The sequence below is a fragment of the Oratosquilla oratoria genome, unplaced genomic scaffold, assembly GCF_046742065.1.
Source record: "Oratosquilla oratoria isolate Oo_2021 unplaced genomic scaffold, ASM4674206v1 SCAFFOLD72, whole genome shotgun sequence".
Classification (NCBI taxonomy): domain Eukaryota; kingdom Metazoa; phylum Arthropoda; class Malacostraca; order Stomatopoda; family Squillidae; genus Oratosquilla; species Oratosquilla oratoria.
The window spans coordinates 202,506-218,497 of NW_027467736.1; the positions used below are offsets into that span (position 1 = coordinate 202,506).

Below are 15,992 nucleotides of genomic sequence, written 5' to 3' on the forward strand. Positions count from 1 at the left end.
AGAAAATCACACAACCCCAACTTCACACCAGAAATCCAAGACCTCATCAGACAACGTGACACACTTAAACACGACACCCCCACACCTATCCCTCAAAACATAGCAGACCAAATACAAACACTAAACACTGTGATTGCCAATAAAATACATGAACAAAAAACACAAAATTGGCGAAAATTTATCAATACACTAGATCACAAAACAAACACCAGCAAACTGTACAAAACACTCAACAGCATCACACTATCCAACACTAACACTACACGCTCTCACGCAGCAATAATCACAACAACAGATAATCTACCCTCAAACAGACAAGCAAACGCACTCATACGTCATTTTGCACAGACGAGCCATCTTACATCTCACCTTGACGACCGACGCACCATTCGACGTAAGAAAGACTTCCCCACAGACTCAGACTATACACCCTTCATAGACAGTCAGACAAAACTCATAATGCATAATCTCAAGCACTCATCTGCCTGTGGCCCTGATAACATAAGCAACATCCACCTAAAACACATTGGACCACAAGGTATACACGCACTCACAAACATTGCAAACTACAGCTATTCACACAACACTATACCCAACATCTGGAAGCATGGTAAAATAATCACCATTCCAAAACCGAACAAAGACCCAACAATCCCAACATCGCACCGCCCAATCACACTTCTCTGCACCCCCTCTAAAGTCATTGAACGCCTAATACTTAAACTTGTCACACCATATATTCCCCTTGCTGACTCACAACACGGCTTTAGGCCACTACACTCCACAAACACTCTTCTGACAAACCTCACACAAAGAATTTTTGATGGCATCAATTCAGATAGGCCCCACCACAGAACACTTCTTATAACATTGGACATTAGTAAAGCTTTTGATGCTATCCCCCGCCACAACCTAACAAATAAAATATATAACACAGACATGCACAATAACACCAAAAGATGGCTGGCCAATTATCTGGCAGGCAGGAATGCTCATGTGTCATATAATGGCCAATCATCGCACATCAGAAACATTAAGAACGGAGTACCACAGGGCTCAGTTCTATCCCCCACATTATTTAATCTATACATGCATGACTTACCCACGCCAGACACCTCAGAAATACAAATCTCTTCCTACGCAGACGACATAACAATCACATGCACACATCGTAACACAGACAAAGCTGCAGAAATAATCCAGCCTTACCTTGACACACTCAACACATGGTTCATCACAAACAGACTCAAAATAGCTCCAACCAAATCTACAGCAACACTTCTCACCAACTGGACAAAAGAACACAAATACATACCTCATCTCTACATCAACAACACTCTAATACCACACACAAACACACCGAAAATTCTTGGTGTAACATACGATACATCCATGTCTTTCAAACAACACCTCACAAACATAAAAAACAAATGCACACCTAGACTTAACGCACTTAAGTCAATCACAGGAACAACATTTGGACAAAACAAAGAAACTAATATAACAATATACAAACAATGCATACGCTCAGTGATGAATTATGCGAGTCCTGCATGGGCTCCTAATCTCAGTGAGACACACCACAACACCCTTCAAATCATACAAAACAAAGCCCTAAAAACAATTACAGGCTGCACAAATACATCACCTACAGACCATTTACACCATGAAACAAAAGTCCTCAAAGTCAAGGACCACCTCGACATGAGAGGCACACAAACACTTGCTGCAGCCACCACAAACACATCACACCCACTACACTACATAGCAGAACACCCACACACACCAAGAAACATTAAAACTACACCCAAAGACCTTTATTACGCACAGATACTCTCTTCTCTTCCTCCACAACCACCAAATACCAGCCTCCGGAAACATATTCATAATCATATCACTCACCGCTCCATTAACACACTGAAAGACAACACACTGCTGCATGCCAGACCCCCTGATATCCACCCTTCTGAATCCTCTCTCCCACGAAAGGACAGAGTCCACTTGGCCAGACTGCGATGCGGTCACCACCCAGCACTTCTAAGCTACCAGAAGAGGCTGGACGACCGTGTTGTGAACAGCTGCCCAGGATGTAACACTTCACCCCATACCATACAACACATAATGGAAGACTGCATTATACACAATCATGCACGCAAACAACACAACATACACTCTATAAAGGATTTGTGGGAAAACCCAGTTTCGGCTGTGGCCTTCCTTGGGGAGACGGGACTGCTCGGACAGACAGTCTAGGGAACGACAACAACAACAACATAAAATCTTATCATCTATCACATAATAATTATATCAATAGTTTATTTCACCAGTTTTGAACTCCAAAGAAAGTTTACAAGTAGTCAAAACTGATAACATATAATCTTATCATCCATCACATAATAATTATATCCATAATAAACACGACCTTGCCGTGGACGTATTGTCCTGTTGCATGGCATCTGACCCAGGCAATAAACAATGAGCAGGAGACAGGGATCCTTTATCCACAAGGAGCTAAGACGAGAGGTTGTTGTTGTTGTTGTTGTCGTTCCCTAGACTGTCTGTCCGAGCAGTCCCGTCTCCCAAAGGAATGCCATAGCCGAAACTGGGTTTTCCCACAAATCCTTTATAGAGCGTATGTTGTGTTGTTTGCGTGCGTGATTGTGTATAAGGCAGTCTTCCATTATGTGTTGTATGGTATGGGGTGAAGTGTTACATCCTGGGCAGCTGTTCACAACGCGGTCATCCAGCCTCTTCTGGTAGCTTAGAAGTGCTGGGTGGTGACCGCATCGCAGTCTGGCCAAGTGGACTCTCCTTCCGTGGGAGAGAGGATTCAGAAGGGTGGATATCAGGGGGTCTGGCATGCAGAAGTGTGTTGTCTTTCAGTGTGTTAATGGAGCGGTGAGTGATATGATTATGAATATGTTTCCGGAGGCTGGTATTTGGTGGTTGTGGAGGAAGAGAAGAGAGTATCTGTGCGTGATAAAGGTCTTTGGGTGTTGTTTTAATGTTTCTTGGTGTGTGTGGGTGTTCTGCTATGTAGTGTAGCGGGTGTGATGTGTTTGTGGTGGCTGCGGCAAGTGTTTGTGTGCCTCTCATGTTGAGGTGGTCCTTGACTTTGAGGACTTTTGTTTCATGGTGTAAATGGTCTGTAGGTGTTGTATTTGTGCAGCCTGTAATTGTTTTTAGGGCTTTGTTTTGTATGATTTGAAGGGTGTTGTGGTGTGTCTCACTGAGATTAGGAGCCCATGCAGGACTCGCATAATTCAACACTGAGCGTATGCATTGTTTGTATATTGTTATATTAGTTTCTTTGTTTTGTCCAAATGTTGTTCCAGTGATTGACTTAAGTGCGTTAAGTCTGGGTGTGCATTTGTTTTTTATGTTTGTGATGTGTTGTTTGAAAGACATGGATGTATCGTATGTTACACCAAGAATTTTCGGTGTGTTTGTGTGTGGTATTAGAGTGTTGTTGATGTAGAGATGAGGTATGTATTTGTGTTCTTTTGTCCAGTTGGTGAGAAGTGTTGCTGTAGATTTGGTTGGAGCTATTTTGAGTCTTTTGTGATGAACCATGTGTTGAGTGTGTCAAGGTATGGCTGGATTATTTCTGCAGCTTTGTCTGTGTTACGATGTGTGCATGTGATTGTTATGTCGTCTGCGTAGGAAGAGATTTGTATTTCTGAGGTGTCTGGCGTGGGTAAGTCATGCATGTATAGATTAAATAGTGTGGGGGATAGAACTGAGCCCTGTGGAACTCCGTTATTAATGTTTCTGATGTGCGATGATTGGCCATTATATGACACGTAAGCATTCCTACCTGCCAGATAATTGGCCAGCCATCTTTTGGTGTTATTGTGCATGTCTGTGTTATATATTTCATTTGTTAGGTTGTGGCGGGGGATAGCATCAAAAGCTTTACTAATGTCTAATGTTATAAGAAGTGTTCTTTGGTGGGGCCTATCTGAATTGATGCCATCTAAAAAATTTTGTGTGAGGTTTGTCAGAAGAGTGTTTGTGGAGTGTAGTGGCCTAAAACCGTGTTGTGAGTCAGCAAGGGGAATATGTGGTGTGACAAGTTTAAGTATTAGGCGTTCAATGACTTTAGAGGTGGTGCAGAGAAGTGTGATTGGGCGGTGCGATGTTGGGATTGTTGGGTCTTTGTTCGGTTTTGGAATGGTGATTATTTTACCATGCTTCCAGATGTCGGGTATAGTGTTGTGTGAATAGCTGTAGTTTGCAATGTTTGTGAGTGCGTGTATACCCTGTGGTCCAATGTGTTTTAGGTGGATGTTGCTTATGTTATCAGGGCCACAGGCAGATGAGTGCTTGAGACTATGTATTATGGGTTTTGTCTGACTGTCTATGAAGGGTGTATAGTCTGAGTCTGTGGGAAAGTCTTTCTTACGTCGAATGGTGCGTCGGTCGTCAGGGTGAGAAGTGAGATGGCTTGTCTGTGCAAAATGACGTATGAGTGCATTTGCTTGTTGTCTATTTGAGGGTAGATTATCTGTTGTTGTGATTATTGCTGCGTGAGAGCGTGTAGTGTTACTGTTGGATAGTGTAATGCTGCTGAGTGTTTTGTACAAGACGAGAGGTAAACAAGGGTGGTGAATGGGACTAGAATGGGTGTGTGCCTTTACCTTGGCTACCTCCCCTATAAGGTGGAAAAAGTCCTTGGTATACAGACAGATATAGAGATTACATAATTTGCTTCCAACAACTAAAAATTTTACAAAAATGTACTTACTGCTTTTCAATCTCCATATTAACATTTACAATATTGCCAAATGTTGAAAATGCTTTCTTCAAAATTTCTTCTGTTATATTGTACCCAAATACATAAATAGTATGGCCCTGTCTTGGTTTGCCGTCACTTCCCCGTCCATCACGCGTGAATTCCCCTCGCTCTTCTCGGTCCCGTGCAGTGACAAATCTATCATATAGATTCTGAAAACAATGGTAATATTAGGAGATATATTCCTAACATCAAAACAACTTTAATCTGTAAAATATATATTTCACCTTTTGCATGCACAACGTCAATGTCTTCAGTGATATATGCCACAATTTTCAATCTAATAGTGAATTTAATCCTCTACTACACTGATGCATTTCTAGGGCAAAATGCCTTCCGGTCAAAGTTGTGTCAATGCATAAGCATGTAAGTAAAATCAAAAGATGATCACCATAAATGATATAACGATGATATGTTTTAACGTCACAAACTCCCTCCTATCAGAGAGCTAGGATGGTACCCCTCACAGAGGCCTTTGTAGCGTGGAATTTAATGAACCATGCCCTTGGTTCAACTTCGCCGGAGGCAGGATTCAAACTGCCATCCCCTCGGCCTTCGCCACAAGTAACGACACCCTAACCCGCTCAGCCAGCAAACAAAATTATATACTTTACCTTCACTTTTGCTTTGGACTCATGAACCTCTTCTTCTGGGTGGGTGGTAGAGAAGGGCTGGTATCCTGACGGTGCCTTGTCTGCTGCAGACAGTTTCCTTTCCAGACCCTAAAAGTGTTCCGAGTGATAATAAGCAAATTACTCTCCACACCACTATCTCTAACCTTCTCACTGCACAAGGATCTTCTCTGAACAGAATACATGGTACCAGCCACATCAAAAATATAAGCAGTGACTAACAGTGAAAAGGTTTACAAAAATAATTTTACTTTTGCTGTGTGAGGGATTCCTTCAGTTGAATAAAATAATTTGGGAAAGGCCCACAGAAATGTACAAGCTCTTAATAGAAGTAAAATAGTCAAGAGCCCATCTTCACAATTTTTTATAAGTCTGATATAAAATTACAGTAACATATGTTTAATTTATCATATCTATCAAACTGATGTTGCCCCCCTTTTGTCCATTGAATCAAGGTACGGGTATGTGTATGTGTGTGTGTATGCATATACATACACACACACCACAAGCCCCCCCCCCCACTCACACACCTACCTACCTTGTGGCACAGTGGTTAAAGTTCCCAGCTGCCACTATGGCAGCCTGGGTTCAGATCCTACCCATGGCTGAAAAAATTTCAGTATTGCTGCACTGCAAGTTGTTACTCCAATTCTCATGGGCAGAGTTGGGGGTGGGTGCATGTAAAGTCACAGCATTACACATATATTGTATATGAGCTCTGAGCTCTCTTCCAACAAGCAATCCAAGACCATGGTGAACCACACACACTATATATGTATCACAATTAACACCAGTCAGAAAAAAAGAAAGAGTTGAATAAGTGAATCTATATATTTCAACTGCTTACTGCAATCCTCATCAGTAGTACAAACTGGGAGGAGCGTGCTATCTTTAAATAGCAACCTCTTACAAAAGAAAAGGAACCAGGGAAGGAGTAAATACCACTATCCTCGCTATCTGGTGACCTGAGCATGACATAAGGTCGGGTCAAGGGGAGGGGGAGGATACCTACAGTTTGTTTTGTAATGAACAATGCTGAGATTATGTTTGGGGTCCACTGACATAATCTCATAAATCTTCATTACAAAACAAATTGTTAATAGGTATCCTCCCCCTCCCCCTGACCCGACCTCATGTCATCCTCAGGTCACCAGAGAGTGAGGGTCGTGGTATCTACTCCTTCCCTAGTTCCTTTGCTTTTGTAAGAAGTTGTTATCTAAAGATAGCATCCTCCTCCCACTTAGTACTACTGAAGAGGATTGCAGTTAGCAATAAAAATATATAGACTTGCTTATTTAGCTCTTTCTTTTTATCCATCTGTGGTGTTAGTTATGATTTACAAACACCTTACTACACTTCTCACCAGTGATATATGTATATAATCACAACATACACTGAATGGTCCCCAGTACACAAATTTTCATCTTATCAACCATATCAACTTTTTCCCGATTAATTCCTTACAAACATGATTGAAACTAACAAGGAGCTCGATGGAAACTTATTCAAAAACTGATATGTTGTTGGGCTAGGACTCAAACCTAGCTGATACATATGGACAGTGACTTAACCAATTGCCCAATCTTGATAGTGCAACAGGTTAAATCACAGTCCATTTGTTACACATTGGCTAGGTTTGAGTCATAGACAGACAGTGTATCAGTTTTTGAATATGCTTCCATTGAGCACTTTGTTAGGCTCAATTGTGTTAGCAAGGAATTACAATGAAAAAAGTTAATGTGGCTGATAGGGTGAAAAAAAAAATATATATAAATATATATACACACACACACACACACATTAATCCCTTGCCTATGGTCTCTCATGCAGAAGACCTGCAGCCTCCAAGAAACCAGAAACAGCCTCCAGGCAGGGCCATAACTCACTTAGGGAAGAGATAATGTCTTATTGTCTGAGGATTGTTAGTGTGGAACATATGAGGTGTTCCATATCTTCTGTGTGGTGGCTTTATCTCTGGCAGTTTGAATCTGTGGCCAGGCCTCTTCTATGCTGGTTTTGTTTTAATGACAGATGATCTCCTAAGCACAAGTGTGCTAGTGTAGTTTGTCTGGTATGGGAGGGTCTTTTTCTATGTGATTTACATCTCAGGGCTATTGTTGGAGTACTGAGTTTGGTGGCCTTTGAAGGACTTGGGTGTGAGTGTATTTCTGTATTTATTTACATATACTAGCACACCAATGTGAACTTCAAGGAAGTAAACTTGAGGGGAAGATGGAGAATGAGATGGATGGATGGGGTAAAAGGGGGGCTTTGAGCAAGAGGAGAATGCCTTCTAAACAAGGAAGGGAAAAGGAAGGGAAAAGGCAGGGATAAGGGTGAGTGGAGAATGGTTGTGTATGGATAATATTTTGATGCAGTCCATAGGGATTTCTTAATTTTTTTTTCTGCATGAGGGGAGGGGGGGGGGGGGTTGGCATGTAAGTGAAGTGGCCCTGCTATAGATGTGCTGTGTCTTGCTACATTGTTTCTGACCTGGGCAGTGGGCAGGAAACAAGGATGTCCCTTCATCCACAAATAGCAGTATTTTGTAAATTATAATACATGAACATAATATGCAATTTTCTTGGTGGAATTAAAAAAAGAAAAAAGAAAAAAAAATTGCTACAAGCAAATTCACTAATAAATGAAGCCAATAGGATAGGGTATGGACTCTGTGCCAGTCCAGTCACTATCAGACGACAGCTTTCACGTTGTGGACCTGGTGTTCTCCAACTCCAAGTGACGTTTATAAGCGCTGTTACAAAGACAATAGGGCTTCCTTGGACTTTATGAGAGAACACAGGGTTCTGCCATCGTCTGTTAATTGCCTGAGGTACAATAATAATCAGGCCATCAGTATCCATGACAATGACGACAACCCGGATGATCTTTAGAATTTGAGGTACCGAATTACTAAACGTTGGTTAGGTTATGTAGGTTAGATTTGGTTAGAATAGACTATCATCCTTTCATTTCTTCGACCTCAGCACCTATCAAAACAAACGTGGCGTATCATTCAACTGCCGTGACTTCATTTGTTAGAAAATAGGTTTTAGCAACTATTTTGTTATTGATTTCTGCCAAGAAAATCACATACTACGTTGATCAATTATACATACATATACCAAAGGCTTTTTCCCCCTTACACAGGGGGTAGCCAAAAAGAAAAAGGCATAGAAGTCACTCCCACACATTTCATTTTCCATATATTCCACTCCCCTCCACCCTCCTCCTATCTTGGCACCTCCTGGATGACAGGTCATCCCTGCATCCTGTCCACTGCCCTGGGTCAGAAGCAGTGTTGCAAGACACAGCACATCCACAGCAAGGCCACTTCATAAATTCGGCGACACCCTTCTCCGTCCCCTCATGCAGGAAAGGAGAAGACGGGGAGAAATCCCTTCGGGCTGTGTCATATTTTTTCTCATACATACTTCCTCATCCCCCACCCACTCCCCCTCATGCATCACAGCCTCATCTATACACAACCCTTCTCCATTCACCCCTATCTTCTGTCCTCTCCCGTCCTTATGTCTTATTGATCTATTATAATTTACAATATCAATAATTAATTTTCTATTGCTATATCGCATAGGTGTGCACAACTAAAATTTTACCTTATAGCAAATAGCTAAGATAGGAGTGGAACAAGGGTGGTAGTAGGTGCATGACTTTGATTTGGCTACCTCTCATATAAGGAGGAAGAAGCCCGCTTGGTAATACAGGTAGACAGATATATTCTTCAAACTCTTACCATAGATCTTTTGAAAGTTGTCTTTTCGGTGTTATTCTGTGGACGTTCAGGAACTTTAATTGCTCCTGATTTGATGAGTTTCTTTGCCATTTCTTTCGCATCTTTGGCTTCCATTGGACGCTTGAGGGGCACTAGCATTTCTGGCTCTGGTTTTGGGGTCTTTAAAGCCTGTAAGGCCTTTTTCTGAAATAAAATTGTTCATCTTATGACTCATTTAAATTCTAAATAATCTCCCTTGCCTATCATTTAAGAAACTACTCCTTTGCAGATAAATTATTTCATGTTCATGTTTTGTTTTGTTTTCATGAGTAACTATGGAAATCGTTAATGACTTGATCCTCCATAATCATTGTAATAATATCTAAAAAAATTTACTGTTCTTAAAGAAGTATTCCAAAACAGCCGAGGATCAAATATTTGGGAGAATTAAAGAATCCATGCATTCACATATATTTAACAAGAAATTTATGTTGACCGAAAGTAACTGTAACATATCCTAACCTAACCATTACATAGAAAATAATAGATCTTTTAAATAGGAAAAAGAAATATCTGAAAAATGTGCTTGCGTGATACTGGAATAATACAAACCTGATCACTCATGGTATTGCTGGTGTCGTTGGGAGTCTCTGGGTGTTGGAGCGTCGTTAAGATGGTATCAATGTAATCATCGGCTTGTCCTCCTGCATGCTCTCTTGTTTCCACTTCCACCTCCACAAAGTGGGTAAGTGGCTCGGTGGTGGTGTATGACAGCAGTGGACCGGGTAGGGTCTCACCAGTCAGGGCACGATAAACTGCACGCAATGCTTCTGACACATTTTTTTGGGCCACTCCATAATTCTGCAGAACATAAGATGCGCGTCTGATCTTTGCTGAGTTAGCACGCCTTTGCTCGATGACATTCCTCAGATTAGCTTCAATTTCAGAGGTCTTTTCCTTCTCTTTGAGCAATTCCTCCTCTCTACATTTCAGCAGTGTGGCCAAATTCTCATTCTCTTCTCGTTTGCCAATCAGTTGTTTTACCATCATTGACACAACTTTTCCATTGCTCAGGTTTTTCTCCCTTGTTTGACTGTTTTTGAGGCTCTTCTTTTTTAGATCGTTTCTCATCTTCATTTTTCTCTTTGCTTCCTTTAAACGCCTCAGCTGGTCCCGAGTTTCTTGAAATTTGAAGGCCTTCTTTTCTGCATTTTGCTTCAGTTTCTTCATCACAGCATACTTCTCCTTCCACTTTGCTACTGACTCATCTTTTCTTTTCAAGGCCTGTCTTGCTCGACTTGGGTGCAATTGCCTTAGAGCTACTACCTCTTGCGTGCATTCCTTCAGCTTACAAGACAGGTCTTTGTTCTCACTCTCTAGCTTCAGTTTAAGGTCGTTCAGTTCCCTCCACTCTACAGCTAATTTCTTTAATGCTTCCTTTTCTGCTACACTATTGAAATCCGCAGCTATTTGAGGAATCCGATCTGCATCAGAGCTAGTACTTGCAGGAATCTGATCTGCATCAGAGATAGTACTTGCAGGAATCTCATCTGCATCAGAGCTAGTACTTGCACTATCACTATGCACGGCCTCAGTTGTAGCCGGAGCTGCACGTGCAGATTTCTGGGGTGGGCAATACAATTCTGATAAAAATTTTGTCCTGAGCTTTCCACGCTTACTTTTTCTCTGCTCATACACCCGGTGGAATGATTCCCTAAGATTAACCACAGATACTTCACTAAGACTTGGACTTTGATGGCTGAGTGCACAAAATACAGCTTTCCAGGGAACTTTGTGTTGCTTTATGAACTTAAGCATCTCATAGACAGTTCCTTTGTTCACCTGGCTGATATCTAGCCGACTGCAATCTTCCAGGAAGTTTGCATCCTTTATGCCAAACTTCTCACTATACGGCCCAAGGAATGACATATCAGCAAGTACAGTTATTCACACAATGTTCAATAACAAGATATAACTGGATTATACTACCTTACAGTAGGTTAGAGTACCAGTATAGATTTTGTTAAAGCATGAAAAGATGGTTCGACGGACACGTCCGCACCGGCGGCTGAGATACCACAATTATAATACGTGTAACGTTGTTGTTACCCGACCTGGTAGAAAAAAACTCCTTTTCTGATTATGATTCCTCAGCTCTCCCATGATATCCTGCCCTGATTTTTGGTATCAGAATAATCCGTGAGACTAGTAGTTTCCGTTTATATGGGTCTGTTGCCCGGTTATTGGAGTTTTCTTGCTTATTTTCACGCTGAAACTTGAACAAATTTTCGATTTATTCCTGAATGCAAGCTGCCATGTTTTCTTTATGTTTCTATGTACCGATATGTGACTGATGATGTGATTGGTTGAAATTTACTATGCTCATAGTAAAATACTCTCGCGAGACATTTTTTAATTAAATTTCCCGTGATATGTGAATTTGGCCGTTTTGATGGCGTGCGCATAAAATGACGCGTACTGGCGGACGTTATACACTGTCCCTGTGGCCCCACTAGCGATGATGGATGTAACTACCATGGACTAGAAGTCGATAATGACTTGATCTTCCATAATCATTGTAGTAATATCTAAAAATATTACTGATCTTTAAGAAGTATTCCAAAATAGTCAAGAATCAAACATTTGGGAGAATTAAAGAATCACATGTATACACGTATTGAATTGTGACTTACTGTCGTATATTTAAAATGAAATTTACGTTGACCGAAAGTAACTGTAAATAATGTACCCTAACCTAACCATTACATAGAAAATAATAGATCTTTTAAGCAGGAAAATTAAATATCTGAAAATGTGCTTGCGTGATACTGGAATAATACAAACTATTTTTATAATTTTAACCGATGAATAAATCAAGCAGGGTACTATTATGATTATTATCAGTTGACACTTACCTTTCTCCTTAGTTTCTGATATTTAGCTTGAAGCATTTGCTCTTCCTCAGTGAGGTTACTAGGGAAATGGAGATATACCATTTTGCTTTAGAACTGTAAATTTTATTTATTCTTGGAGGGGATGTAAGGCACTCCCTTTGCTTCCACAACCACAAGACACTATGTGCTCTTCTACCGTTTGTTGTTGTTGATACACAAACCAAAACATCGTTACTAACTGTCGAATCGAGACTGTCATATAAAACCTACTAAAATTGTCGTATTCCATGTACAGTAGCCGTATTAGCTGTTGGCACTTCCTTGATATCGAATTAGGAGATAGGGTAAATTGGTTTATGCCAGGTCTAAGGTAGCGTACTTCTGTCAATTATATCATACTCTTTTCATCAGTACATACATACATACATATACCAAGGCTTTTTCCCCCTTACAAGGGAGGTAGCCAAAAAGGGAAAGGCATAAAATCATTTCCACCCATTCCATCCCTGAATACACTCCACACCCCTGCACCCTCCCTCTTATCTGAGCACCTCCTGGATGACGGGTCATCCCTGCACCTTGTCCACTGCCCTGGGTCAGAAGCAGTGTCGCAGGACACAGCACATCCACAGCAAGGCTGCTTCATTAAATCGGCGACCCCCCTCCCCGTCCCCCCATTGCATAAAAGGAGAAGACGGAGAGAAATCCCTTCGGGCTGCGTCAAATTTTGCTCACGCATACTACCTCACCCCCTATCCCCCCCACCCATTCCACCTCATGCAATGACAACATCATCCATATACAACCATTCTCCATTCACCCTTATCTTCTGTCCTCTCCCGTCCTTCCTCAACAGACATTCCCCTCTTCCCCGAAGCCCCTTTCACCCCGTCCATCCACCTCATCCTAGGACGTCCCCTCATGTTCACTTCCTCCACATCTGCCTTCCACACCTTTTTTACTAGTCTTTCTTCACTTATTCTTTCCATGTGTCCAAAACATCCTAATACTCTTTCACCAACCCTATCTCCCAGCTCCTTTTCCACCCCTGTTCTCCTCCTCACCTCCTCATTTCTCTCTCTATCTAGCCTAGTAACCCCCATCATACTTCTCAGACACCTCATCTCAAACACATTCAAACTCCTTCTCTCTTCTTCTCTTATGTTCCATGTTTCCGCCCCATACAGTGCTGTTGGCACAATCACTCCTTCATACAGTCTCCTCTTAGCATCCATTCCCAAACGTCTATTCCTAATTACACTCTTTAATCCACCAAGGCATTTACTCGCTTCTCTCAATCTACATTCTACCTCCACCTTCACTCCACCTTTTCCTGCCACATTTGCACCCAAGTATCTAAAACTATCCACTTCCTCCAGTCGCTCTCCCTTAATGCTCACTTCCAGTCTACTGCCAATTTCACCCCTTGTACATCTCATCACCTTACTTTTACCCACATTTATCTTTAGCTTTCTTCTATCACATACTCTCCCAAACTCTGCCACCAACTTCCTCAGTCCCTCCTCTGATCCTGCCACAAGTGCAGTGTCGTCCGCAAACAACAGCTGGCTCACTTCCCAATTTTCTCCATTTTCTTTAACCATCTCCAATCCCTTTCCCACTACCCTTGCATTTACCTCTCGCACCACCCCATCCATGTATAAGTTGAACAGCCAGTGCGACATAACGCATCCTTGACGAAGTCCCACCTTTACCTCGAACCACTCACTCTCTCCATTTCCAATCCTGACACAAGCTCTATTACTCTCATAAAAACTCTTGACAGCTCCCAAAAGCTTTCCTCCTACCCCGTATATCTGCATAACCTTCCACAGTGCCTTTCTGTTTACCCTATCATAAGCCTTTTCTAGATCCATAAAAGCCCAAAAAACATCCTTCCCCTTTCCTATAGCTTTCTCACATATTTGTCTTACCACAAAGATCTGATCTACACAACCTCTACCTGTCCTAAATCCACACTGTTCCTCACCAATTACTCCTTCTGTTCCTCTCCTAATCCTCTCAATCAAGATCCTCCCATAAGCCTTCCTAACTACACTTAACAAGCTAATCCCTCTGAAACTACTACATTCACACTTTTCCCCTTTTCCCTTGTAAAGAGGAACTATACAGGCACTCCTCCAGTCCTCCGGCACTCTACCCTCTCTCCAGCAAACATTAAATAAACTCACCAGCCAGTCCACCATCACTGTACCTCCCTTTTTCAGACATTCTGCATGGCATCCATCCAGACCAGGTGCCTTACCTGCTTTCATCATCTTAACAACTGCCTTCACCTCATCCTTCCTTATTTCTCCTCCATTCTCCTCATTCATCACTCTCATTTTCTTCGCATTTCCCACTGCACCTATCTTTCCCTCCCTATCCTCCTTCACATTTAGCAACTCCCTAAAATATTCTGCCCGTCTTCCCCGTACTGCCTTCTCTTCCATTATCATCTCTCCATCTGCACCTTTTACCTTTTCTTCTCTACTTGATTCGCCTCCTCTTCCTCTCTTAATTTCTTTCCAAAACATCTTTTTATTACTTTCAAAATTTTCTGTCATACCCTTACCCCATTTCACATCTGCTCTCCTCTTTGCATCCATTACCTTTTGTTTACTTCTCTTTTCTTTTCTTTGTACCTCTCATATGACTCCCTCGTCCTATTTTGTAATCAATCTGTGAAAGCTCGCTTCTTCTCTTCTACAACCTTCTTTGTTTCCTCATCCCACCATTCACTACCCTTTCTTTTATTTCCCCCTGTCCTTCTTGTTCCACACACCATCCTTGCATTTTTATGACTCCCTCCTTGAACCATCCCCATTCCTCCTCCACACCCAGCTCTACTCTATCCTTTACTCCCTCCCACTCCTCCTTCAGCTTCTTTCCATACTCCTTCTCCTTTTCCTTTTCATTCAAAGAGTTCATTCTAAGAACCTCCCCACCTTTTGTCCCTTTCCTCTTTCTCCATCTATCCTCCACTCTCAACTTACCTTCCACCAAAAAATGATCTGATATTCCCCCACCCTCTCCCCTTAGCACATGTACATCTTTAACTCTTCCTATCATAATCCTATTTACCATTACATAATCCATTAGCGCTCTATCTACCACCTTTCCCTCCACCACCCTCTCCCATGTGTACTTATGCTTGACTTTCTTCCGAAACACTGTATTTGCTATCATCAACTTTCTAGACACATTTCCACCATCATCTCTCCACTACGATTCTTTCCTGGAACTCCACATTTCCCAACCAATCCATCAATTGGATCATTTCCTACCCTGGCATTAAGGTCTCCTAGTACTATTACATAGACATTTCTTCCTAAATCCTCTATGCACTCATTTAAATATACCCAAAAGGCCTCCTTTTCCTCTACACTCTTCTCACTACCAGGCCCATATGCACTTACAAAGACCCACATCTCCTTCCCCAGTTTCACCTTCATCCACATTATCCTTGAGGATGTGTGTAGTGTAGTGCTATCCTGGGCCCTGGCGCTCGACACGACGAGCAGGGCACCATAGGTTATAAGGACTCTTGGGCACAAGGCCCTCATTGTTAGATATGTAGGACAAGGCATAGATTTCCCTCTGCGCAGGGAGTACGACGTAGCCCCAAGTCAGTCTAGAACTGTCCGTCTTACGGGGAGCATGTGGCTCTCCTATTGTGACTCACCTCTGTACGCATAACCCACTTATTAATAAAGACTCCAAACGTCCCCCCGCGTTTCTGTTGCACACCAAGTGAGGAAACCTCCTTCCACTCCACTACCCGTTTACCTATCTCTTCACTTAATAGAATAGCCACCCCTTCCCTCCCTCGCCCTCTCTTCACTCCTGATAACCTCCCACTTACACTCCCAAACTTACACTCACCCTTCCCTTTCAACTTAGTTTCACTCAAAGCCAACAAATCCATCTTTCTTCTC

General features: G+C 42.0%; 1 protein-coding gene across 2 annotated transcripts in view; it reads right to left on the reverse strand.

Annotated features, from left to right (window-relative positions):
• Nucleotides 1–12,286, reverse strand: part of LOC143023954 (negative elongation factor E-like) — a 26,703-nt gene extending 14,417 nt beyond the window's left edge. The window contains exons 1-4 of one of the 2 annotated variants that reach the window (XM_076182623.1): nt 12,076–12,286; nt 9,182–9,364; nt 5,410–5,517; nt 4,748–4,947 (exon numbers count right to left, since the gene is read on the reverse strand). In XM_076182623.1, the coding sequence (XP_076038738.1) occupies nt 4,748–4,947; nt 5,410–5,517; nt 9,182–9,364; nt 12,076–12,156 (572 nt within the window). In that variant the 5' untranslated portion in view covers nt 12,157–12,286. Of the gene's footprint in view, nt 1–4,747; nt 4,948–5,409; nt 5,518–9,181; nt 9,365–9,772; nt 11,809–12,075 lie in introns of those variants that run through there. The other variant, XM_076182622.1, reaches the window with a different exon arrangement.
• Nucleotides 12,287–15,992: the final 3,706 nt, after the last annotated feature.